The 26,531-nt window shown below is 41.2% G+C and overlaps 1 protein-coding gene, 1 long non-coding RNA gene and 1 other non-coding gene across 4 annotated transcripts in view; 2 read left to right on the top strand and 1 right to left on the bottom strand.

Moving 5' to 3' along the window:
- LOC136448164 (glutamyl aminopeptidase-like) lies at nt 1-26,320 on the bottom strand. Its single transcript, XM_066447343.1, has 20 exons — nt 25,503-26,320; nt 22,847-22,988; nt 22,426-22,557; nt 20,437-20,557; nt 19,904-20,058; nt 19,264-19,377; nt 13,150-13,284; nt 11,309-11,374; nt 10,373-10,438; nt 8,552-8,718; nt 7,578-7,660; nt 6,348-6,484; nt 5,489-5,544; nt 4,673-4,820; nt 4,071-4,144; nt 3,737-3,838; nt 3,117-3,287; nt 2,310-2,450; nt 1,630-1,711; nt 1-967 (listed from the first exon to the last, which is right to left on the bottom strand). Exons 1-20 carry the CDS (start codon nt 26,111-26,113, stop codon nt 818-820), a joined length of 2,853 nt encoding a protein of 950 aa, XP_066303440.1. The 5' UTR covers nt 26,114-26,320; the 3' UTR covers nt 1-817.
- Nucleotides 9,055-9,126, top strand: Trnad-guc (transfer RNA aspartic acid (anticodon GUC)). Its single transcript has one exon. It is a non-coding gene; the product is annotated as a tRNA-Asp (tRNA).
- LOC136448165 (uncharacterized) overlaps nt 23,252-26,531 on the top strand; it is an 82,364-nt gene continuing 79,084 nt past the window's right edge. For both annotated transcript variants that reach the window (XR_010757839.1, XR_010757840.1), the window contains exon 1: nt 23,252-23,600. This is a non-coding gene — a long non-coding RNA (uncharacterized lncRNA). The remainder of the gene's footprint in view (nt 23,601-26,531) is intronic.

The raw sequence follows: 26,531 nt of genomic DNA on the forward strand, positions 1-26,531 counted from the left end.
TCTTCGCAGGAACATTTATTCATCCAATGTTTGATTGAGATGTACATGACATTTTGGGCAGTAGCCGTCTCTGATATCGATACTTAATGTACTGTTTGATCATACGATGCTACGAATACGGCACAAGTCATAAATCATAGAATACGGCTCAAGTTGAAAAAAGATGTACGGTTGTAAGGCACTTAACAATCTGCCATTGTTGTCCAAATTTCATTCTCCCTGTAGCTTCAATTAAACATAAAACATCGACTTCATCAGAAAAGAATCGTATATTACTAAACTACTGACTTAATTTTTTTTCACCGGTCTATGTTTTAAGTGTATATTTACCGTATAGGAAATCCACGTGACAAATCAAATTGCATAGAATACAAATGGAACATTCTTTTGTATTTCCACATATCCAATTACGCATAACTTTAAGGATTCTCATTGATGACATTACTGATACAGTTTGTTCCTGGCTCATTTTTAAAAGGCACTTTCAGATTTCGGCGAGCTACCATTTATGCTTCGGTCACATTTGCACCGGTGCCCACCGGGGGTGTAGTCCCGGTCGGGCCCCGAATCCACAAATCTATTCCGGTGGACTGCCGAGTACCGGGTCGGTACCTCTCGGTGTTTGCACGATGAGCTCACGGTGTCTATTTGTTACCGGGTCCCGGGTTGATTTTAAGTCCGAGTTAAAAGTCACCCCGGGGCCCAGCCGTGCCCCAAAATAGCCCAGTCGCCGCAGGGTGCCCCACGGGGTCACGCCCGAAAGTACACAAAAGCCCCTTTTCCAATTGTGACCGAAGCATAATATTTGGCGCCTGCTTTAGCGTGAACTGTTGTTCTGTAGCCAGTTCTTGATGTGGTCCAAGTTGGCATTCTGCCAGGCGATGTTGCTGCGGATCCTCTCCAATGCCTGTTCCCGGCCCCTCGCACCTGCCCCGGCATCTGGATACAGGGCAAAGAAGTCCAGCACCTACCGGACATTATCAGAAAGTTTGTAAGTAATAAAAACGGACCCAATGTGTAGTTGAAGATTCTATCATAGCTTGAAAGTTTATCAATATTGGTAGAAGCCACTATGTGACGAATTACCTTATCAATTTTTCAAGACAATGTGGGATATGGGATTTACCAAAATGTCGGATTAAATAGCACCAGTCTGTGCAAAGGAAAAGAACCTGTGTCAGAAGATGTGCCTTATGTGGCAGAGACTGTCATTCACGTATAGGACTGTTTAGTCATAGCCGTCCTGTTGGGCTTAGGTGAATTAGGATTTTACCACGGTCAATATTGACCGACGTAAGCTATACATATTACAATGTGCAAGCTCTCCTTCTGTGACGTCATTTTATGCAGACAGAACACATGACTCGACCATGTACCAGCAAAGTTTATGGCGTCCCCCGTCTCTATTTAGTAATGGATGTTCAGTGGGAAATCTAGGTAAGAGTCCCATTTCCCATTGTGTTGGAAACTTACAATCTATTTCATTACATATCGCTTTTATGCTGACACTAAAATACACAATCATATTGCGGAACTAAAACAATCAGCTGCCAAGGAATTCTTGAGAACATCATTGATTGTGACAGTAACTACATTTTGTAGCTGGTTTTCTTACGTATATCGCCTTACCTCTTGTAGCTCCGCATCAGTGCTGAAACCAGAAACGATGTTGGGAACGAGGCGGCCAAGGGAACGAGAATCCAAGCCAAACCTGCAACATGTAACAGGGAAAGTTGCTATATTGGGTTGTTGAATTCATAAGTCAACTTGGTAGTAGGAAGGAAAGATGATATGTGGACAAAGATTGCCTTGATATTCGAATCCTTTTTTGTATCATATACTTACTTTGCAATGATCAAATGGACGCAAAAGACAATCGTATCAAATATGATTTCTAATGTATTGTACTTGTCCCTTGTTCACTATTCTGTTTAGCGCAAACGCTCACTGTCTGGGGCTTAAGAGAATCCCTATCCACATAGTGTATAGGCGTTCACTAATCAAGTTACAAGAAGTACCATCGAGAGCTCATGATTCGTTGTCACTATAAAATCGGTCCAATATGATCCCGGGATTCCCTGTCACCGTCGTTATCAATCATAATATTATTCAAAACCCAAGGTAACTGGCAGTTCCAAGTACAAGTCTAACATGGTCCATTGTTGGCACATATACATGTACATACATGAATGCATGAGTTGGCAGCATTTTGATGTACCCAATTCTCTTGACTTAGAGGTATTTACCATTAAACTTCAAGGGGCTTGACCAGTAAGAGGGCTACTAGAAGTGTTATTTGATCAGGTTACCTGTTCACCAGTTCTGGCCACTTCTCCCGTACCCAGTCCCATACAATGGGCAGGCCGAGGGACGTGTAGGAGACGTACGTAACGGCCGAGAAGAAATCCTGACTTCTGATGCGGTTCTCGTCCATGCTGTACTCAAGCAACCTGGAATGGAATGACTTCATAAGTACAACAACCTGTACGGAGATTCTACTGTATGATGGTTATATCAGTCAGCAGTGGCCGGAAGGCTGACTGCTTCAAGAAACAGACGAGTCTGGAGACAGCGGTTCATCTTAATGTCTATCTTGTCTCCCCAGCGACCTGGAGGTCAAGGGACTAGGTAGGTAGGTAGGTAGGTTGAATCATATGTTAGAGCATAGAGCGTTTTAACTTATTTAAATGAAGAAGCTTAAGGCAGCTGCTGACCGCCATGCGCCATCTTGGTGTCCCTATTTGTATTTGTTGAATGGATCGCAGCTTAAGCATACACCGCATTTTTATTTTGTGCATTATGGGCATTATCCTAGTATTCTGATATTTGAGCTGTACACTTTGATAGTGGTTCGATAGGGTCAAAAGATCTTGACATGTTTGAAAATGCTTGAGCTTTGATTCCTTGAAGATGCAAATAGAGACACCAACATGGAGGTGGACACAGCGACGTGGTCAGTTGAAAACCGTCAACAGCATCTTTGGCTCGTCATACATTATTTGATGACTAGTCGTATTACTTGGATTCAATTCGCTTTGGAGACATTTAAGCAACAAGGTGGCTGCCATAGAAAATATCGTTGCGAATTTTGAAATTCAGAGGCTCGAGGGTCTAACCTGCTCAGGAGAGCGCCGTCGGGGACGAACGCCAGGCCATAGAGAAGTCGTATCTTGTCCTGTGCTAGCGTCTCCGTACTATACTTGTCCCACATATAGGTCCAGGCCGCTTCGTCTCCATTCTGCTGCATGCCGTACCGGTACACCAGCGAACGGAAAGCCGGTGGAACGCTAAGAGAAAGGCAGCAACACCAGATCGGTACATTGGGCTACTGATTAGGCTCACAATTGTTTGTATGAAACCTCTGTCGTAAAAATAGAACTGCCAATAAAACTGCAAAAAGATTGTGGATTGAGAGTCTAGGATCTCGCAAAAAAGCCATCGTTTAACAGCCATTTAACAGCCATATGACCGTCTTTCTTTGCTGGAGAATATATAAGTTCCAATGATAGCTACGGTCCCATGCAAATCTGGCTAATGAATATAGCTAGATAAATACTGTCTTGAAAGTTCATCTGTGCTGGTAGAAGTCATTTTGCAGTTACAAAATGTGCGAAAATTTGGGTCAGTCCAAATTCTTGTGCTCGAAATTGCGGTTTCAGTTTGTTACAGAAATATAGATAAAGATATAGATGAGACCTTAGATAAATAAGATATCGAAACGTCACACCCCACTGACCTTTGACCTTGTAACCAACGCTCGAAGAAGGCGGAGGCGTTGTTCAAGGCATTCATGTCTCCAGCCCTCAAGGCGAATCCCAAGACGTTGGAACGTTGAAGTCTGTGGCAACAGAAAGATGATCAGGATTTCTACGGGGCTTTAATGTGAATTTCTAGGTCAGAAATGATAAAGTTATAGCAAATTCTCTCATAACACATGTACTCGTGTGTGTTTGTGTGTGTGTGTGTGTGTGTGTGTGTGTGTGTGTGTGTGTGTGTGTGCGCGCGCGCGCGCGCGTTTGTGTGTGTGTGTGTCTTTTTGCTGGTTCTGCACTAGTAGCAGAATTACTCACTGTTCAAGATGTGTCCCTCCTTCCGCAAATCCCAAAGTATCTGCTAATGACCGGACTTTGCTACTGCAGTAACTCTGGTAAGATAGAGAGAATAGACCATATCATAGCTATATATCGATAGTCTTTAACCGCATACACGATGAAATTTTAAGTTCTCAGAATGCAAAACAGTACAAAAGAGTTGATTTGGGATGATAAGTTATTTTGTTTCAAACAAATACTTAAAACATTATCTGCATTTTTAGCTTATATGTAATACTAATGTTTCAATCTTAGAAGGGTGAAGCATTTATTCTCAACTGGAGTGAACCATGGTATTTTTGTGCATAGCTAGAAGTAGGCTTTGTTACGGTTTGTAATTTCAGCCAAGCACATCGGGTCACTTCTACTTTTCTCGATAAATATGTTCGCTTCTTTCAGGTACAGAGAATAACATTCCAATTCAATCTATACCACTGGATTACACAATGAAAATAAATTAGATTGAATTGAGAATTTGCTCTTCAATTTCCTGGATGACTAACATTCACAAACGTTTTCAGGTACTGTAACAGGGGGTTTTCGCCTTACGCCAAGTGATCAGTAGAATTCATTTCTTTTACCTTCCATGCATCAAATTGGTCGGTATTTTCCAGCAGGTTTGTGACGCTGGACAGAGACGAGACTGCGGTGTCCCAGGGAAGGAACCCCTCCTCCTGGTCCAGGTACTTTGTCAGATCCAGAGCCGCCGAGTAGCTGAGATAACCACCGCTACAAAACAAAAGAGCCATAGCCTTTTTGTATCATACTGTAATGACCGAACAATTTACACTTGGGACCGCATGGGAAACACTACATGGACTTCCTATCCCATACGCTTGGGACTGCATCTTCTTCTTCTTCTCGTGTCACCACTGGCACTTGTCTGCTGTACAATGTATATGTGTAAATACGTAACGTTTGGGACCGCATTTGTTAACAGTGACACCCACTTGTAGTGCGTAAAAAATCCAGTCAGAATTGTCATGTGGAAAGTTACAGACGGTCACCGAAACGCCGGTCTTGAATAATACATTTGCTTGTGTACAGAGAACGTATCATCCAGTGACTTATCAACCTGATGTTATTCATGGATATAATGACCGAAGTGATGTTAGCTGTAAGTTTACCTATATGTAGAATCATCTTGGTTGTACATAGTTCTTTTACGTATTATGGGCTCCACCAATAACAGTGGTATATCTTATCACTATTGGATCTGATTAAGATACAAATTATCAGTCTAGTTTCCAATTACACCATCATAAAGGGATTATTTACAAGTAGACCGGTACCATTCTTCGCGTTGTGCATCTAGTCATCTGAATAGCCAAGGAGGTTTAATCAAGAGGCTCTTAGCTAAAACATTGCGTAGTCTCAACGTATGACCTTTGACCTACCGTGCTAAAGCGAAGCCATCGTCGAGAAGACCGGACCGATCAGCAGCAGAAAACATCTGTTGAAGAAATAGATACAAGTTGTATTATAAGTCATGATCATGAAACATACAAAAATTGATGTGTTTATTCCTTGTTGATGTTGTAATGAGATCCTTGCATAAAACGACGGAATTATACAAAAATACAGTAATGAATAACACGAGGACTTACAGAAAAAGGAATGCATTATACCACCGAACCTTTTTTCAAAAATATTGATATATTTTGCCAAATACTTGTAAGATACTACATTTCTTAGTAACTATTACAATATCCATACATTTGCGGTATTAGAAATAACATCTCCTTTGGATGGCATATCAGCACTCGACATAACATGTACATCGCCTATCTATATTTTATTTAGTACAATGTAATGCTTAAATCTCGTAGTGTGGATACTTTCTCATACAAGGTGTTACTATTCGATCTTCATAATTGGCTGTAGAGTGTTGATTACGAAGGTCCATATCATTTTGTAGCTCACGAAACTTTCCTGCGCGCAAGCAATAAAGTATATTGCGTAGGCGATACTAGTAACAGCCGTTGTTGTGGGCCTCGGTAGTTGTTGCATTGTGTGTTCACAGTTCGTACTAGCCACTCTTATATGTGGCTTTCCACAAAATCTTCCTGCGCATAGGCAACAAAATATTGTGCGTAGGCAAAGTGTCGTTGTTGTAGGCCTTCGTAGTTTACTTGCGTAGGCGACGACATTCATTGTTGTGGGCCTTCGTAGTTTTTGCATGGTGTATTCACACTACGTAGCCACTCTTCTATATGGTTTTCCATTTTCTTATCACAACATTAGATGATTACTAACCAGGTGATCATCCTGGAGTTGTTGCGTCACCGCGGCCCAGCCCTCGTCGTCGAACGAAACTCTGTAGTAGCCATACCGGTTTACGTTTCCGATTATCCATTTCTTCGCCGAGTCCGGTTCCCAATTCGTTATGACAACTTCGGTGGCATAAATACAAAGAACGGGATATGTCGAGTGTTCAGTTAGACGTCAATTTACACATCATTTCTCGACCTGCTTAAAAGGCTGAATGCCATTGGCTGTTGCTGAGAAGTACCGATAGGAGCTCAGGATTCTTTATCAGGATATGTTGATTTGATTATATGGATGACATCATCTGGGGACCCCAGAACTGATGCGAGCGCGCGAATAAAAGGAAGCTTTTTGCGAAAAAAAATGTTGCCTTCATAATGAAATATACATACCTGTATCTGGAAGGATGAACAAAACCAAACATACAGAGTATGGTACATGTATACCGAAAAATAGATTCTTAATTTTCGTTCTTTGAAAACTTCTTCCTTGACTTAAACTGACTTTAACATTCTACAACATTGGTATCGTTTTCCAAATTATTTTCTTTTTGCAATTTACAGCATGTATTTTCTCACTTTGCAGTTGCTTTTTACGATTTACGGTATAACCTATTTCTTTCTTGAAAACCGACGAAAATTGATGCGCGCGCGGATGTCATCCATATAATCAAATCAATATAGCCTCACTGTGAAAATTATTCCAATAAGAGCTAATAATTCTCTATCAATATGGAAGCACACCGTACTACATATGGTATCAAATGTAGCAACGGCCAATGGCAGGTACCATTTTAAGCAGGCTGTGTAATGAAGTGCAAACATTTGTTAAGCTGTACTAGACGTGACAATTGGTAGATCACTTAGTCATTTACTTAAGTATCAAACGTATTGTCGCCAAAAAACAATTAATCAAGCAACTGGATAGAATTTTCAAACAGGCAGATGTTTCAGACAGAATCCGCTATCTTTCCTCAGTGACTAAAGGATAGAACTAGAGAACCCGGTTTCATACCAAAACTCTGAAATAAAAAGTTAATGAGATGAAGACAATATGGTTCAATAGAAGACTAAGTCAATACAAGGTTGTATGTGAATAAGTCAATTATCCTGTTATCAAACGTATTGTCTATTTCACCAGTATTTGACGTAACCTTCAAAATACATGTGAGGTAATGTAGGAAGGAGGGAACTGGTAACATTGGTAGTAGATAATCACCTTCTTTTGCATCCATAACCTGCTCATATGGGCTGTCTTTCGTTTCCAGCTGGTAGAAGGATAGCGGGATGGACCACGTGTAACTGTAACATATATATGTATTTCATACACAATCTAAGGGCAAAGTTCATGAGAATCGTTTCAAAACAGTGATATGATGCAAACGACACCGTGATGACTATCACCGTTTTTCAATACATACCAAAATCCTTTGGTTTCTTGAACCAAAGGATTTTATGTATATATGTAACACAACCTCTCACTATCCAGAGTTTTACATGTATACTGCTCCTCTTCGTAGAGTTTGTAACCGTTCACCTTTAAGTCAGGAGACTAATTTGCAAAGGAGAAGTACCGAAACCAGGCATCACAGCCATCAACACCATAGTGACTGACAGTACCAAGTCTAATAGTACATGCAGTTAGGCCATGTTGATTGGATTATATGGATGACATCCTCTGGGGTCCCCCAAACTGATGCGTGCGTGCTAATGAGAAATAAGTTTGGCGAAATCTACATGGCCAGGAAGTATGAAAAAACTCAACACATAGAGTATGACATACCGAATAACCGATTTTGTTCTTTTGGCTTTGGCATCCTACGACATTAGTATCCGTTTTCTAAAATATTTTTCTGCAATTTACAACATGCATTTTCTCATTTTGCAGCTGCTTTATACGATTTACAGTAAATTAAAGCCAAGTTGTTGGGAGGGGGGCGGACAAAAATTGATGCGCGTGCGGATGTCATCCATATAATCAAATCAACATAATTTGGCCTTATGCGTTAATCCAAAGGATTAAGAAGTCCCCAATTCTCTGACTTAGAGGTGTTGGTCAGCAAGCTTTTGAAGGATTGAACAATGGAGCTGATAGAAGTGTGCTTTGGTCAGAAGAAGTACCTCTCTAAAACAGAATTTCAAAAAAGATTCAGCAATCCCTGAAACTAAATGGCTCCAACAGGCTAACCGTACTTGTAAGGTGAGTCGTATTGGCTATTGGTGGTGTCGGCTGTGCGGTCTACCAGACATCTCTCTTGGGTCACCAGCAGTCCTGAGCTCGTGTTGCGGAAGTGGACCACCGGGAAGCCCATCTGTTTGGTCCAAGTGTCCATGATCTGCTTGACCGGCTGACCACTGGCCTATAAATGATTGATCACATAGATTTGATTACATAAATTTGAAGAAGACTACTTTTAGAGACATATAACTGGAAGCCATTGTACACAAAGCACCCACCCTGACATGTGTACAAATAAATAATCATTTTACTAAAATGCTGATAATGCCATTGCAAAGACTACTAGTAAGTGATATAGAAGTATCGAGTAATTGATATAATCCTTAATAATTTTGATTAAAGTCGCTGTGACAAAGAATATTATTGCACTACATAGAGCTGACATACCATCGAGGGGGGGTATTTGTGGATGCCCTTACATATGCACTCGATATTTTTGACAAAACCAACATGTGAATCCGTGTTAGTATAGTGGTGAGTATCCCCGCCTGTCACGCGGGAGACCGGGGTTCGATTCCCCGACACGGAGGTATAGTGTTTTTTGGCGCCCCCTTCATAATGATATCTTGACTCTTTTATCATGACCAATGCTGTGTCCAACGTTTTTGACAACCCTTGCTATCCTTATTCAAGCATGTTAATGCTACCTACATAGTCGAATCAGTGCTATTTATGACGTTGCTATCGCACTGTTGAAAGCATGATCAGTTAGTCAGGAAAACATTTATATGGTGATGTTTTCGTGTCTCACATAATTAAAGGGAACTACATAGCACAAGGCTGTGGTGCTAATTGCTGTATAATCGGCCAAAGTAGCACACCCAGGCAATATCATGCTATCTATCTACTACCAAAGTTCTGATAGCTTCTTCGCACAACAGTACAAACTGTCAAACAGAGATATCTAAGTTTCGGACCTACTGTCGACTGTCTACACTATGTTCTCTCAAAAGGAACTGCTAGAATTAGACATTTGTTTTGTAGTATGCCTTAATGGTGTCGATTGTATTACTCTTGCAGTCAATATATATATTGTATGAATTTTTTGTGGAATTTAAGTATTTATCCTTGAACTTCAGTGTCGCGAACGTTTTATTGCATGATGTCTTGCCATTTGCTATATGTATCTCGGAAATGATACAGAGCTAGTAATTTCTAGGTCAAACACCATACATGGGTTCCCATGTAGCTGTTAACGGCATTTATTTGTCTCAAATCACAGACAGGATCGGTGGAGGTCTTCTTTGTGGGTGAAATACGAAATAAATGATCCTAGCTAAATAGCTGTGCGATGAAGAAACGCTGTACATTTTCAGTCTGCCTAACTGGTGATTGTCATTTGACTAACTCGTCGTCGAAGACTCTGTCTCTGTGACAAATGAATTATCAGCTAGTTTCGCTTTAAATATGGATACTGTAACAATAAAATTGTGGTGGGTTTCCTCTCGCTTCGTTTAACATGCTCCAGCTCATCTGAAGTATTTATCGACTGACTCTTCTACAAGTCGATACAAACTCATTCACTGTCGGTACTCGCTGACAGTCGCCTTGGACATGAGGAAATTTACCAGTCGAGTAGTTTTTGTGACTCTTTCGGGGATTCCGCCATTTTGATCTTGACCTTTACCAAACCACGCCATTGGTCGATTTCCCATGATGCTTCATCAGAGGGGTGTCATGGGAAATTGTTCACGCCACTAAAATGGACAGAAGCACGGGAGGATTGTAAGAAAATGTCTACAATTATGGCTTTTTGATGATTTTTAGAACCTTACCGCCCCAAGTGCGCTCCACAGGTCATCCGTCCGGGCAGTGCTGTAGGAGTACTCCGTCAGATATTGCTGTGTGGAAGGGATAGAAACCGACAAACGCGTGGATTAGCTATTAACTTCTTTGATAGGTTCAATCAAGGAAAAGTCAACTTTTCCGACCTCGCAATTTTCCGTTCTCGCTAAGGTGGCCGTTTGCATTCCTACGTGACCCCGTCCTTGGCATTTGGCTAGGTGGGTGGAATGAGGTCCATGGCAATGGGGATGGAATTGCTGAGCGTTGGGAATTCTACTCCACCGAAAAACGTCACAACGATACATTCATGTTGATAGGGCAATCTAGATCTCTCTAGAAGATAAGGATACCCGTCAATCAAGTTTTCAGGCGTCTTTACGATCTCTGTGCAATAAAAACTACAATACAAAAGTCCAAAATGGTAATTTTGGTGGTAGATTTCCAAGTGTTATCATAATTCTTTTTACAGTTAGCTACGAATGTTAATGCCATATAACATATAACACATACATAGCTCTTTCTGGAAAACCCTTCTAAACTGATTCATTTGTAAACGTCAAAGCATATTAGTAGAATCAGAAACCAGTTAAATCCAGGAGTAAATGTATAATCTAAACAACACAACACAGGGAAAATATGATGGATAGCTTCAAGTAATGATACATGTGTGTGAACTTTCTGAATACAACTTTGTGAAGTGCAAATATCAATATTTCATATCTTAAACATCGCCTACACGTGGCGAACCGATAATGCTTATAGACGAATGTTGTACATGATATAATAAAGCACCGACTATTTATCCCCTTTAATACTCGGCGAACACAGCTGTCCCCGTAGAGTATCTAATAAGATTATTATTCAATGTCGTTGTAGCCTATCCCATTAATCAACAGAGTTGAATTAAAAGAATTCACAGGACGTACAGTGATGCCGGTCTGAAAGTCTGCCTCCCCCAGGAAACTCCGCAGCATACGGATCACAGACGCACCCTGTGGAGAGAAGAAAGATTGATACAGTCAATTAAGCTGTGCGCTTAATAAGTCATAAGCCACAGCTTCTCATGTAGATATGAGAATGAAGTACTATGATAAACACAGGGAGAAAAATACTAGACTATACATGTTATACATACACTTTATACATACTATATTGTACGTTTTATACATACATTTTATACATATTACACTATACGTATTATACATACATTTTATACATACTATACTATACGTTTTATACATAAATTTCATACGTACTATGCTATACATGATATACAATTGCTAAACACAACGTTGATATTCGTGAGTTATGTAGCTACATTATTTGACCTGTTTGCTGTTTATAGCTACGTGTATATATGTCATTGTCAGGAGGGTCATTAGGTAATAAAGTTCTACTGATAAATTAGACCCAAGGAAAGGAAATTTTGGATAACAGTTTTACTGTTCTATTATGTATTATCTATCATAATTCATTAACAATCATTTATGATTGAATTGAGAATTCAAATGATCATTAGGACGTCATTTAGTTTGGCCTGATGTGTTTTATTGATCTTCAAAGTAAATGTTTTACATGTTTATGCTTCTCTAGTGCTTTGTATCGGTGATGAGCAAAATCCTAACACAGAAGACGATATATGTGTGTGGAACTGTGTAGGTTACTAGAATAGTGAACATCTTCAAACGCCCGAACATTTATCACTTCAGGGTTGCCGTTTGATTCAGACTAACTCGTGGTCTTTGATGGTACATCAGCCGCCACATCTGCCGAACTCTACCCCCAGACGAACCATTCAGCAAGCCGTCTCAGCCATCAGTTATCATACGTTGGTCGTGTTTCCCATTTTAGTTTCCGGAACCTTGCTAAAAGCACCATGAATCTTGTCTACAAGCATTGAAAAGGCCATACAATACGCCTTTGGAGGTCACTCGCGTTTGGAGCATCCGAAAGAATGGAGAATCCGAGACCGTACTTCCTGACCCAAAATGTCACGGTGGGGTTGGTCGATGGGTACAAAATGTCAGAGTTCTCTTCGCGTATCTGACTTCGGCTGATATCTACATCACACATTGATCAACCTTTTTGTGTATGTACATAGAGGATACTGGCCCTGTGAAAAGTCAATAAGCTTCATCTTCCTTTTTAAAATAGCGAGTTCCTCAAACCGAGCAACTAGATTTATGGTGAGTTTCTTTTGCTGGTTCTATAGACAACAAAGATAAAGATGGGCCGTACAAACATACGAGTCGCTCAGCATATGCTGGTCGGCTAAACAGTGCTAGCTAAAAGTAAACTGTTATGTTTTCTGGGTGGCAACGTTTGGTAAATATATAGATGATTGACTGAACAGGGGCTGAACTTTGCTTGACTCAGTCCGCTCTATTTTACAAAGGGTCAGCCAAAGCAGAAACTACTTGTACAGAAATTCATGCTACATGATAAAGAAGTAAACATATAAAAATATAGATATCGTAAACAAGGATTTGAGAACTGTAGCATTCTATAACGAAAGATCACTACGAGATCATGAGCGTAATGTTTAAAACAGCACAGTGCATTCTTATATTTCTTAATGTACACACAGCTAACTTGAACTATATACTTTTTGTCTGTATTGTTAGTTGATGAATCTCTTAGTCGTACAAATAAATACTTACATCAGGTCTGTTTGAAAGAACAACGGCTTACAGGTAACACCAAGGATTATGGGTAACACAGGACCATGGGTAATAAATCATGAAGGATCATGGGTAATAACACAGACCTTGCTGTAGGAGATCGAGTCGAAAATCTCGGTGATCTCTTCGGGACGGTTAACAGGGAGGATGATGGGATGGGAGGTAGTCAGGGCGTCCAGTCCGTACACAGGCTGGAGATCCTGCACGATAAATTGGTCCAGCTGGAGGAAAGAGAGATAAAGTAGGGATAAACACAGTCGCAGATCCACCATAATTGCCGCTCAAAGACATTTCTACTAAAGAGGCCTTTGCTGGGAATAAATCCAGCAACTGGGACATAAAATGTCTGCTTGTCAAATGCCGGATTTGTTTGTTTTAAAAAGGTTGAAGGCAACATTTATTGAGGAGTGAATCGTTAAAGATATACGAGATTTCTGCTACAATACATTTTTATGCTATATGTTTGAATTGTTTATACTTTGCACAAACGCTTGGGTATTTGAGCATACACTCCAGGTATAGACGACTCCATAGAGAATATTTAGTTGAAGCTGCAGTTATTGTAGACGACCGCATGTGACAAACAAGAAACCGAAGATCTCAAACCTCCGTTATATTTTCTAGTTCTTTGTAAATTACGTGAGAAAAATATAACACAGTCACGTCTGTTTTCCACACATTACATGCTCCACTCTCAGGCACATGCCATCCTCGGGTTCCTGACTTTTGTCTACGTGACAACGCAACGTTTACTTCCTGTCATCCTACCGAAGACATTTTGGACGCAGGCCACCTCTAGCCTTTACCAGGCTCCACAGGTCGCAGGAAAAATAGTAGAAATTGGCCAAAGAGACAGATAACATACTAGAGGAGTTAGCTGGCCAGGGAGTACAGTTTGCGCCCTAGCTGCATTGGTATGTTATCTGTCTATTGGGCGAATTTTCCCTACTTTTCCTGCGACCCGTGGAGCCTGGTAGAGGCTAGGCCACCTCAACCTTCGCATCTTTTCAGTCTCCGGGTTACAACTCAGTCCAACAACCTTTTAACCCGGACCACAAACTTGAACACACACCAAGACAAACAAACAGACCGAAAAACAATACCTCCGTTTTCATGGAGGTGGTAAAGAAACGTTCCAATTCTTTTGTAAATGATTTTCCCCAGCGTGCACGATATTGTCGTTGCGTCCGAAGATCTTCTTACACTTTTTCTTATAGCTTAAAGCTTATCAATGATTTACTTGTTTACTGATAACTGTCTATGCTTGGGAAGGATTTAGATAGTACACGTGCCAAATGACCTAATTTCTTATATACTGCTCTATCCCGTTACCAGTATCTACCTCGTATTGATTCTTGGACCCATATCGGTCCCAAATTTCAATCAATAAAAAGTTACGGCGATATCTTCTTTATAAACTTCCGGTGGACTAGCTGCGTGACACAAGTGCTCAGCGACCTGCAGTGGCCCCTTCTCTCTGAAAGGAGGAGGAACGCCCGCCTCCCCTTCTTCTACAAACTAGTTAACAAACATATTAATAAAGACACTTACACTTTACTGAAACCAGCCCAGGGGCGCACCCGGGGGAGCCACCACCTCAAGTTTCACACTATCTACGCAAGAACCGGTTGCGTAGGATGCACACACACACACACACACACACACACACACACACACACACACACACACACACACACACACACACACACACACACACACACACACACACACACACACACAATCATACATACATACACACACACACACACAAACACACAGACAGACACACACACACTTACATACATACATACATACATACGCATACAGACACGCACATACACACATACCCATTCCCATGCACACTCACACACACTCACACACACACGCACACACACACACACACACACACACACACACACACACACACACACACACACACATACATACATACATGGACACATTCACTCATTCATTCATTCATTCATTCATTCATTCATTCATACACAGGCACACACACACACATACACACATACAATCATACATACATACTCACAAACACACACACATCGACAAACACACTCACACACTCATTCACTAAGCTAGTCACTCACTCACTCACTCACTCACTCACTCACTCACTCAGAGAATCTACTTAACGAGAAATGAAAAGAATGATAAACACACTGTAAAGATGAAAAACGTCATATGCCGGTTGTGACAGACATCAGTAGCTATCAATTATTAAGATTATTTGCAAATATGCATTCAATGTGCACACCATGAAAAATCATACGGTACTTTGATTTTCCTTAGAACCATATTAAACCATACTTTCTAAAGCATCTCTACATGTACTTGTCTACAATAGCCCTCTTCTTTAAGTTTGAAGATTAATCATCTTCCTGTATGACTGAAGACTCTTCATTGAGTCGATTCCGTAGCCTCCCTTCGGACTCAATTATAGGAATCTGAAAAATGATAGCCCAGATATGATGCGAAGACGAGCGTCGTTACATGACGTTCCCGTCGATATTTCCCTGTCTATGGCTTCCTTGTTAGCGCTACTAATTTACGTTGCTCCGCCGTTTTCGGCGTTTAGATGGAACCCCAAGAGACCTGGTCCACCGTCGGCGTCTTAATTAATTTTGCAGTCTCTAACACGGGCTCAACTTTAATTTCCCTTGATGTAGACGGGCGGATGGGTTGACTTGAGGAATTACGACAGAGTAAGCGCGGCTAACAGTACCGGCATCGCGAACATTAATTAGTGGAGAGAAGAAGAATTGCACGGCATTGAGTTTGTGAGAGATGCGCGAGTAGCGGTTTTAAGTGTATCTGTTGATGTACTTTTCTCGCGCTAACTTACACTATTAATGATTTACTGAAAATAAACTGAGGCAGCTTGGGACGAAAGTATGTCAAGGTGGGAGGTAGCGTTACCAGTGGAAATAATCCTTCTTCCTCGCAAGAAACTTTCCTGACTGCCGAAAGAGCGTGCTGGATGTGCCGAAGCATTGGTTTAGACGGCAGAGAGTCCCACTTACATTCAAAAGGCCTCGCACCTCCTTTTAACGTTAATTCGGCTTCCTCCCCACATAATTCATAGGTCTTGCCGTTGGCGTAACATGTACAGAAACAATGCCGACCGTCCTACCGTTCATTCCGGTCTTTTACAAGTCTTTGAAACTGTCACGACATAGCACTTCAAGGTGTTTAGATAGTCTTAAGAATTGCAATGTCCTTGGACACAGGTGATAGTGCCAACTTTGTTTTTTTTACGACTCCGCGGAAAGTTGTAACAGCTATCATTTGTCATGTACCCGAGGAACCTTTTGCAAAACAAAGCGTCGGTGGGGGGAATTTTTTCTTGATCCAGGCACATCCCGTCGATCGTATTGAGCGGTTTCTTGGGACGCGTACCCCGCGGTTGCACCGAGCGACTATGCGGAGGTAGATAACGAGTAATTGAGCGCGTTTTTCCAATTAAATGAGGCATAAGAGCGCAATGAGCTGTCTTCGGGCACGTCTCTATCAAACATGAAAAATGATGTTGGCGTCTATCTGCAGCGCCCATACGCACCCGGGTCGCCCCGAAACACCCGAAGTACTGTGAATAATGGGACCACATGGCACGCCGTGTCACACAAGTCTCGCGCTGACGAACTGAAAAGCGCCGCGGAACTTTAACATTTCTAAAGCGAAACGGCCAGCTTCATCACTCTAGAAATACAAAATATGACGCTTTTTTCAACCATTAGAATGTCGCTATAAAAAGTAGCCACATGAAACAATCAATTGTTACCTAACCATCAAGAGAATCGATAGTAACGTTATATACACTAAAGTAATGAAGAGAACGTGTTATCGTACTGAAGTCTCTGTTAATGTAGAATCAATTCTATTTTCGTTGGATGGAACGTTAGAATAGATAGTTGAAGGGCGGATTATCGGATCAGAAGTCGACCATCGCGGATGCTCCCCTGTCATACACGTCATTTACAAACACTTAACGGCCATTACGGGGGTAGAGTGGGCCGCACCCAAGGAAGTACAAAATGGCACATGTAAAAACGATACATTCTGGAAAATCGGTAATGGTCTTTAATGTCAGAAAATGTCGCGAAAGGCCAGGCCATAGGCGTCAAGACGTTTAGCTTAAAACAAAACGCTGTCACTCTTTATTTATATACAGTATTACGTATACCTGTCTTTTACCAAGTATCAAGCATAGTGAATGACCCAATTAGCAAGTCTTATATCAAATGATTTCAAACACCCCAGTCTAGAGCTAGGCGATTGGGCTACCGTTTTCTTTTCTTTTGGTTTGTGTTCTTGTGTTGAATTTGTTTTGTAGTACCGAATGTCCAAACAAGAGAGATTTTACTTATCATGTTCAAGAGAAGAGAGCTACGTAACTTGAAGACAGTTTGCCTAAGAATGCGTGAAGCATGTAAGAAAACAAACAATCTTCTAACAGCTTATCTTATCAATTAAGCAGGGTCCTACTTTACTTCCTACTGTCCAAAATCACCCTCTTCTGTTCACCCATGTCGGACCACAACAGTGTTAAATTGCACTGTCTATTTTCAACGAAAGAAATATGGTGTACGACCCAAAGGTATGAATCTGACTAACTATACACGTTATGTTACAGCTTTCCATACAGACTGTCTTGACTAGATAGTCGATGTGTTGAATCATCCAGTGAAAGTCTCTAACAGCTATAGCAACAACTGAAGCATATCAACGCAACCCATGAGTTTCTTCTATATTGGACATGAATACTGAGTTGTGTGTTTTAGTTAATCACAATACGTCAATAATTGTCTTGTAATCATGCAAATAGATGCATTTTGATACCATGTAATGCTGGCATGTGCATCCGTGTACATGTATGATGCTTATGTGTTGACATCAAATAATTTATGATTTCCTTTGATATATACATGTATGTTTTCGTAAAATTGTGGCCTACACGTACTTGTAAAAGTAATGAAAACAAAGTCTCTTATTTTCCAAAACTAGATGTTGCAGGAACACTACTATAAACCACACACACCCTACCCTTACGCCATACTCAGTATAACAGTTGCAATCGTCTAAGTATGTTCCATACAGGCAAGCAGTCATTTTCACACTTTTTAGTGACGGTACTTGTCAGAAAAGGTTTCTAATCAAGCACGTAAGAAGCAAAGTCCGAAACCAAGTAGAGAGACTAATTGATCTTGCAGCATCCTTTATGCGGCCCATGATTGGTGCGAAGACTAATTGGATTACCTTCTCTCAAATTGGAGCCCTATTCTGACGGGCAAGAAAGGATATGATCTAATCAGTGTAACCTTCAGAAATAAAACGCTGACAGACTATCAAAACTGTCGTGATGATGGTTTGTAGTACATGAGACGTGTGACACGATGTGTGAGCAAATGTGGTATATTCAGACACACTTAAAGAACTGTAGTACTTGAACACACAAACTCTCTCTCCCTTCCTCTCTATTTCTCTCTGTGTGTCTCTCTGTATCACACAGGCACGCATGTACGAACACTCACTGGGTCACACAAATATACAATACATTTACACACATATGCATACATACATACATACATGCATACATACATACATACATATACACACACACGCACACACACACACACACACACACACACACACACACACACACACACACACACACACATATATATATATATATATAAACACACACAGTACACACACAAATAAACAAACGAACAAACAAACAACACATACGCACAGACATACACATGTACGTATATGCACACGCGCAGACGCATACCGAATGGCGGACAGAGATGGAAATCGCTATATATTTTTACAAGGTGCAGGATCGCACAGCGTTTGGGTGTTTAGTGCGAAAGCCTCTGTGCCATGATTCCAAAAGAAAATGTATGTATTGACATTACTGAGTCTGATCGCAAATAAAAGTCAACGAAAGTCTTTTGAAACGCACACTGTCTTCATATGGTCTACTCAACATATGGTAAGTACTGTACGAATCACATCAGTCGCTAGGCGGCGCCCTTACTTAGGCCTTCTAGCTTCAGGGGCTTGATTAAAAAAATACATAAAGTTTGTTCCGATAACTCGCACACATTCAGTGACACCCTGCATGGAACTAGCTTGTTGTGATACGATGATTCATAATCTAGCTGACGCCTTACCATTTGCCAGTCGGGTTCTGCCTCGTTCACTCCCAGGTATTCCACAAAACTGGCGAACCCTTCGTTCAGCCACAGGTCGTCCCACCACTCCATGGTGACAATGTTACCAAACCACTGAAATGTGCAAAAGAGGAGAGGCAAAGTCATCAGCACTAACCATAAGCCCGTTCAGAGATCCAACTGCGCATTCACAGGTCAAAGGTGAAGGCCCCTGACTTGTCAATATTCTTGTCTCGAGTCTCGACCATGCTTTATACATGTGCCTGTTATACCTCCATCGGTCAGTTTGCATAACAGACGTGTTTCAGTGACCTTCACCTTTAACCTGTGAATGCACAGATGGATTCGTGAACTGGCTAATGCGAGTCAGTAAAAGAAGACGCCTGGTCTAGCCTGCTGAAAAAATAATGAAACATGGGCTGTATAACCAGGACATATGTTACCTGCAAACATGTGCATACCATTTCATATTGTTTATAACAATCCCATATCCTAGGGGTTTTCCTCTCTTCTCTCTTGGGCAAAAAGCATACTTTTTACTAAGTTTCATGAAATCATTTACAAACAATACCATCGGCAAAAACGACGATTTTCGTCTTGTATATGTAATAAACATGTATACAGAATATACATAACGCACCATATGTGCCAACTCGTGAGATACGACACTAGCTACTCTCTGCTTGTTCCCTGCAGAAGACACGCCCTCCTCGTACAAGAGGTTCGTCTCTCGGTACGTGATTATTCCCCAGTGTTCCATAGCGCCAGACACGAAGTCTGGGATGGCGATCTGGTCTGAAAGCAAGGCATTCAGAAGCATAAATGTGCTGCAGTTTTAAAACATTCCGATAGGCAGCGTTGTGAACATTACGTGATACTTAAGTCCCAATCTGTTTTCTTAGCAGATATGTGATATAGACGTAAAACATGATACAGCACTATTGTGTCACGACAACCGTTTCAAAATTCTTTTAAACTGAGTAAATCGAAGTAGAAGCCCATAGCGATGACCATACGGGATTTCTATACAATAAATGAAAATTTAATCAAAACGTCAATGAAATGAATACTACATTTGTAATGATATTCTGAGTAGCTATCTTATTGTCTCCTTTTTATGTATTGATATTCATGATTACTTATACCTTGTAAATATCTACGGGTATAACTCACCAAGTTTAGGCAGTGGATAAGGGATTTGGTAAATCTCCTCAAAATAGTCGGTGATATTCCTCATGATGTCCAGTGCGTACCGCGTGTTGTTTACCTGGTCTGGGGTCGCGTAGACTCGAATCTGCGGTGAATGGAAGTGAAATAGTTTCAGTTCCCTCACATCTAAGTCATCTTTTGAAATATAGTTCACGCGTTTGAAGTTAATTGAAGATTCCAGAGGCACGCTTTCAGGATAAGTGACCACAGACTAACTATCAGTAAACACCAAAAGCATTCCTAGTGCTAGAGCCCGTGAGATAGAAGCTACGTCATCAAAATAGTGTAGATTTAAAACATGTGCATTCAGCAAATTGACGTTGGTAGCCTCAAAGCGAAATAAAAGGCGAAGATACCACAGGCGCATCCGACGATACCATTTGGCTTGAGATTGCAAACGGACTTCTTCGAAGGACTATAGTAAATTGTGAACAACCTACTACTGTTCGCTGGCCACCTGCCGCCATTGCTATAGTCGTTACAAATCGGATTAGGTTATGATATTAAGAAAAATTGTTTACGTTTAAGACATTGATTAGATTTATACTCTGCCCTGTCAGCTCCATCACTAGTAGTTTATCAATGTTGTTGCAAGTACTTAGACTAGTGTTATTGTAAGTGTAGGTACGTGTGTTATTACTCCGGGAAGGAGGATGACCTCCTTCTGGGAGTATTGGGATTGCATTTGTTTGCGCGTTCGCAGCTATAACTCACGATCCTACGCATTGGTGTGTAACTTGGCATATCGTTTGCCTGGTTCGGCGTGGTGATGCACAATAGCTTTGTTACACCATAACTACTTTAAACGTCAATCCAATATCGTAATTGCACCCCTATAATTAATGCTATGTCCCACTGCCCTGCCATAGGGACCATGTTATAATCCGTTATGCATGACTGGAATACTTCAGGCAGATACGGGGTATAAATCTTCCTTACTTGCTGTGATCGTATAGTCACTGTTACATTGAAAAATAGACAACGTGCATCACCACACGCAACCTAGCAAACGATATACCAAGTTACATACCAATGCGGCAACGGGAATTGTGAGTTTTAGCTGCGAACATGTGCCGAGTGAGCTTCAGTCTGTGTATTAAGTATGCCGTGTCCCTCGCAACTCGCATACAGTATGTGCGCACGGGACCACGGACGATGCATTTTTACGCACAGTGTGAAAATGGCAAATCTCTGGACCTTCAAACTTACCACACTTGTAGTTTATAATACGGAGGCTGTGACAATGTAAAAAGTTTACGCAGGGGATGAAAGATTGTTGAGAAATATCTCTCAGAAATGTGCGCGCGCCAGTGTCACTTCCGGGTGGTTAGATCCGGTGACCTTTGACCTTCGTGAAATGTTACGATAATATAAATGAGCCTTTTTTTATTGCAAATAGCTTGATAGCTATAGATCAGGCCGGCCTGCAATAAATTGTGGAAAGAGGATTTACTGCATATTTGTGATTTCTGATACTTCTTAGTTGTAAGGCTGAATGGTTCGTTGATAATTGAAAAGGGGCCATCTAGATCTAACTTTGTGACTTTTCCCGGAATTTCTACATCCCATCTGTGCCATACTGTAAAAACATACTTTTCAGCAGGTTGACCACTCCTGTATTGAAATAAAAATATAAACAAACACTTTTTCTTTACTTGCTCTAAAACACTACTTGGACTGAGAAGAGATGCAATTTGTGTGGGTCAATACTTGTACATACTATAGATACTTCACGGAGAATTGTGTCCTACGGACTCTTGTTATGTTTAGTATTGTAATATGTTTGTCATAATTATGACTCCAAGAAGAGTAGTCAAGTATCAAGTGCTGGAGTTCTTTCAAACATACCATAAACAATCAACAACAGCATATGTACACTGTAACTAATGGACATCACTCAAATAAACCAATAAACATATGTACAATGTTTTTAAGTTCATGCTTCGTACATACCGGAGTTCCGCCACGGGTGACGCTTTCCGTGTACTTGAAGTCGCAAACAATGAAACACGCGAGGTAGGAGCTCATAGGGACCGATCTATTGAAATGGGTCTCTACAAGCCCGTCGTCTCTGGTGTAAGCCACCTATTGGGATTGAGATCAGATAATGACATTGAAGACCTTATTGTGCATACATACCCACTGGGTTAAGAACATACCACAACAAAAGAATATTATAAAAATGCATCTATACATTGTCAAGCTAAAAGTTACTACAATAATATCTATAAACTAACGTTACCCCTTTTCCAACTATCATCACAGTTCAAGCATAGCACCTACGTTAAACCATTGTCCAGACACAAATGAACATGTACACGGCCGCTGAAAACAATACCTCCTTCACGGTGGTAATAATGAATGTTTGACTCACGTCTATGGGCATGTTTGAAATAGCGATGTATTCCGGTGGGTGGATAAGGATAGTGGAGAACTCCGCCTTCAGGGCCGGTTCGTCGAAACACGGGAAGGCTCTCCTGGCGTCAGTGGGTTGGAACTTACTGGTAGCCAAAGACCTGGGGAAAATACGGTAAGAAAATGCTTCAATAAAGTGAAGTTGAGGAACTCCGATCTGTCATGCTCGACAGAAACATGTGGAGACATTTGTGTCACCTTACAGAGCTAGGATGAACTGAACTGAACTGAGTTTTACCTCCGGTGATATTTAAATGGAGTGCGCTAGGAAAGTTGCCAAGACCGGTCTTTCTTTCTGAAAATTGTTAGAACCCGGAATCCGGATACCGGTTTGGTTCAGTCTGAAGATGCAAGCTAGGTGGCGCTCACAGGAGATGGGCGCAATTTTCGGTGTTCCAGAATCTTGTCAAATGTTTTCCGTTATAAGATAGTTTATGCGTTGCCATCTGAAGTAAGTCCACTGCAAACCATGTTTAGCATAACCCAATGTCAACGTTAGGACTAAGATAGCAGCGCAGTTTCTATGCCTTTGAGGTCAAAACTTGACAAGCAAAACAAGGAGACAGTCGAGCAACCCCCCTCCCTCTTTGGAAACCACTGTAGTGACCGTATGCGTAAGCGACAGCCACATCAAGTTAGAAGAAGCTCAACCTGGCGTAGTACTTGTACCACATGACTCAACCACAGTGGGATCCATTGTAGAGCCCTCATGGGTAAGTTTTCTTCTCGTTGCTCATTTCTTATCGTTACAGTTTGGCTCTTTGTTTATTGCTGGCAACGTAAACACCACACAAGACAACGGCCCCTGCCGAAATGCCTATGGACTGCAGGGCCGTCACCAGCGGGTTGGATGATGACGGTCCATTTGATATATGAAGAAATTTTACACCATTTGGTTAATTCTGCATTCACGTGTAGCCTTTTCGAAAATAAGAAGCTGCTTCCGGAGTAAAACACAAAGAAATGTACCTTTCAAACTAAAAACTCTTTTGAGATTTTGACAAATCACTTTTGATTTGTGCTCAAGGGTTACGGACCTTTTTTTGACATATTGACATTGATTAGGCAGAAAAGCCTTTTGCTTGTAGGTGGTATAGACAGAGCACTTAATAACCTACTGACTACATGGGAGGTCATGTTTTCATAGACGAAAGTCTGGTCTTGTTCCAAAGGGTACGTGTCAACGGTAGGTACCATAATTAACAAAGACGTTCAACGTTATTTTCCTCCACTTCTGCTCAAGTAGCCAAAACATCAATCTTTTCCTTTCTTACCTTTTTCAAATGGTGCGACAGAGGATAGATTCGTTTTGTATATTTTGGAGACAAGGTTGCGCGTTTTAGTTTGGTCCATTTCGTACCTGGTGACACATGTAGGGTAGCTGTTTCTATGTGAGAAGTTGCTAGCTCTTCGCACAACTCTGTCCTAGTGTAGGTAACTTACAAACAAACTGTAAAATAACTTATTTGCGACGTTTCAAAAAGGCGTTGACAGGATTATTGTGTCATCTTAGCTGTTCAAAAAACAAGTGTATAACAATGTGAATGCGCCTGATCCTAAAAACTGTTTAGAGATTAGTAACTATTTATAACACTTGGTAAATAACAAATTAGAACAGTATTTCACGCTATTATGCAAGTGCATTGAACCGTGACTTGCACAGATACCTGTTAAAACTGAACAGTTGCAAATATTGGTCCTTTATTGTTCGGTAACACAAAGTTCTTTGTGTTCCAAACAGGATCATTGTTTACCTAGCACACAAATGGCAGTCCTGTTCAATATATTGCTTTTAACATGTTTACATATTTCAAGTGGTACTATAAACGGATCCTAACACATCAGCTGCCATATAAAATATAAAATGTAATAAATATAAATGACATGAGGCAAAGAATAACTTCTAATTATCTGATTTGTACCGCAGCTTTTAAAACGCTGGATTACGTAACGCTGTATGTTCAAAATGTTTGGGTTTTATGTAAAGAATCGCTATTTGATGTTTGTAAATGAAAGTGCCCTTTCTCCACCCAATAAATCAACTGTTTGACGTCAACATTGAAGACAGAGAACTCCTCAAAAATTGTAACTACGTGAGCCAAACATTACAAACTACGCTGCAAACGTCCGGCTTTGTGAAAAGGGCTGTTTTGCTCTTTCGGTCGGTATATGGCCGGAAGGAAAAGAACTTGGGAGACTAATTGTGATAAAGATCTGTGGCATTGTCGGCTCACGTGTGTGTTTGTAAACATTGGTCTCAATAGGAAAAGGGGTGGAACCTGATAAGAAAAAAATGTAAAGGTACATACAAATGTCAAACGCCTGATAAGTAATCGACGTATGATGCAATATTGCACGAGCAGTGTTGCTTGTGCTTAATACTTTATTGATATACGTTTGTAAGGTTGTAGCTTTAAACGTAATCGGGGCCATATTTACTCTTCTAACAATGCAGTTATACAAGGTACTTGTCGATTGTTCTCTACAAGATAAAAACTGACGTTATAGAAATAGACACCCTGATTTCAACCACCCCTCATGGTTTTAGCAATCCATTAGAAATGTGCCTAGCTTAATTAGAAACAGATGTATATAATAAACAAAAGTGCACGTACCTAGTCTCTCCCTGTGAGTTGGTGTAAGTGCTCTTGTAGAATCCCACGATGTGACCAACAAGACTGCCGCTAAAGTCCACAGTCACCACGTACATGTCCCCATCGTCGTTTTGGTTGTTCGCTGGAATCTCTTCTGACATTTCGATGATGTAAAACTGGTTGGGTAGATACTCGAACGTGCGGAGTACAGTGTAAGATGCGCCAGTCAGTTTCTGATACACGGTCGGTGGTTGGAGGACAAGTTCGTTGATGTGCAGAAGAATATACTTGGTCGGTTGGCTGATTTTGAGGTCTATCGCTACCTTCCCGGTGAAAGTATCCGCTACTAGATCCGGTTGGAGGGTTAGGTTGTAGTGTACCGGGACGATGTAGTCGGGTAGGCGGAGGGTAAGCCACGGGCTATCCGCCGGCCACATGGTCTGAGTAGTCGTTGGAACCGCGGCCGTGGTAGCCTTGTCTCCTCCCGATTCATCGGAGTCTCCTTGTGATTCGCTCGCGGACTGGTTAGCAGTTACGCCGACGATGAGACCGATGATAGCCGCGACGACTACGAGGAACCCAACGAGCAAGAGCAGTCTCTTCTTCCCAAACTTTTCCAGACAGGAAGCCATTGTTGTATGGAGAGGAGAGGAAACCGGTGACTACCCACAGGGGGTGATGTGAGGGAGAACCAATTAACAGTGGGCGTTGTCACGCGACAGAACCCGGCACTCAGTCTGTATTTCCCCAGAAAACAAAGTTGTAGTTAAAGTTTAGCTACAGTTCACATACTGGGGAGTTTCCTATTCAAACAAGATGAGAGCAAATAGAAAAGTGGCCGCTGGCAAACATAGTCGTGCCAGGTGGAACACAGCGTTGCCTTGTGTTCACTGTAACCTCTTTGAAACTTAAGGAGGGGGCGGGGAGGGTCAAGTGCATCTTGATTGCTTCCGAAGTACAAAAACTATCTTTAAGCTGCATAAGGAAGTCGTTAAGATGCTGTATTCTATAGAAAAGTACATGCGTAAATGTTAACTGATCTTGCCGGTT

This window comes from Branchiostoma lanceolatum, chromosome 14 (genome assembly GCF_035083965.1).
Source record: "Branchiostoma lanceolatum isolate klBraLanc5 chromosome 14, klBraLanc5.hap2, whole genome shotgun sequence".
In the NCBI taxonomy this organism is placed as follows: Eukaryota; Metazoa; Chordata; class Leptocardii; order Amphioxiformes; family Branchiostomatidae; genus Branchiostoma; species Branchiostoma lanceolatum.

Coding starts and splice junctions, on each gene's coding strand:
- LOC136448164 (XM_066447343.1), bottom strand. CDS start 26,113: ATGGCTTCCTGTCTGGAAAAGTTTGGGAAGAAGAGACTGCTCTTGCTC. Junction 10,439..11,308: donor ACTTTCAGACCGGCATCACT/GTACGTCCTGTG, acceptor CCTTCCACACAG/CAATATCTGACGGAGTACTC. Junction 6,485..7,577: donor GGTTATGGATGCAAAAGAAG/GTGATTATCTAC, acceptor ATGCCACCGAAG/TTGTCATAACGAATTGGGAA.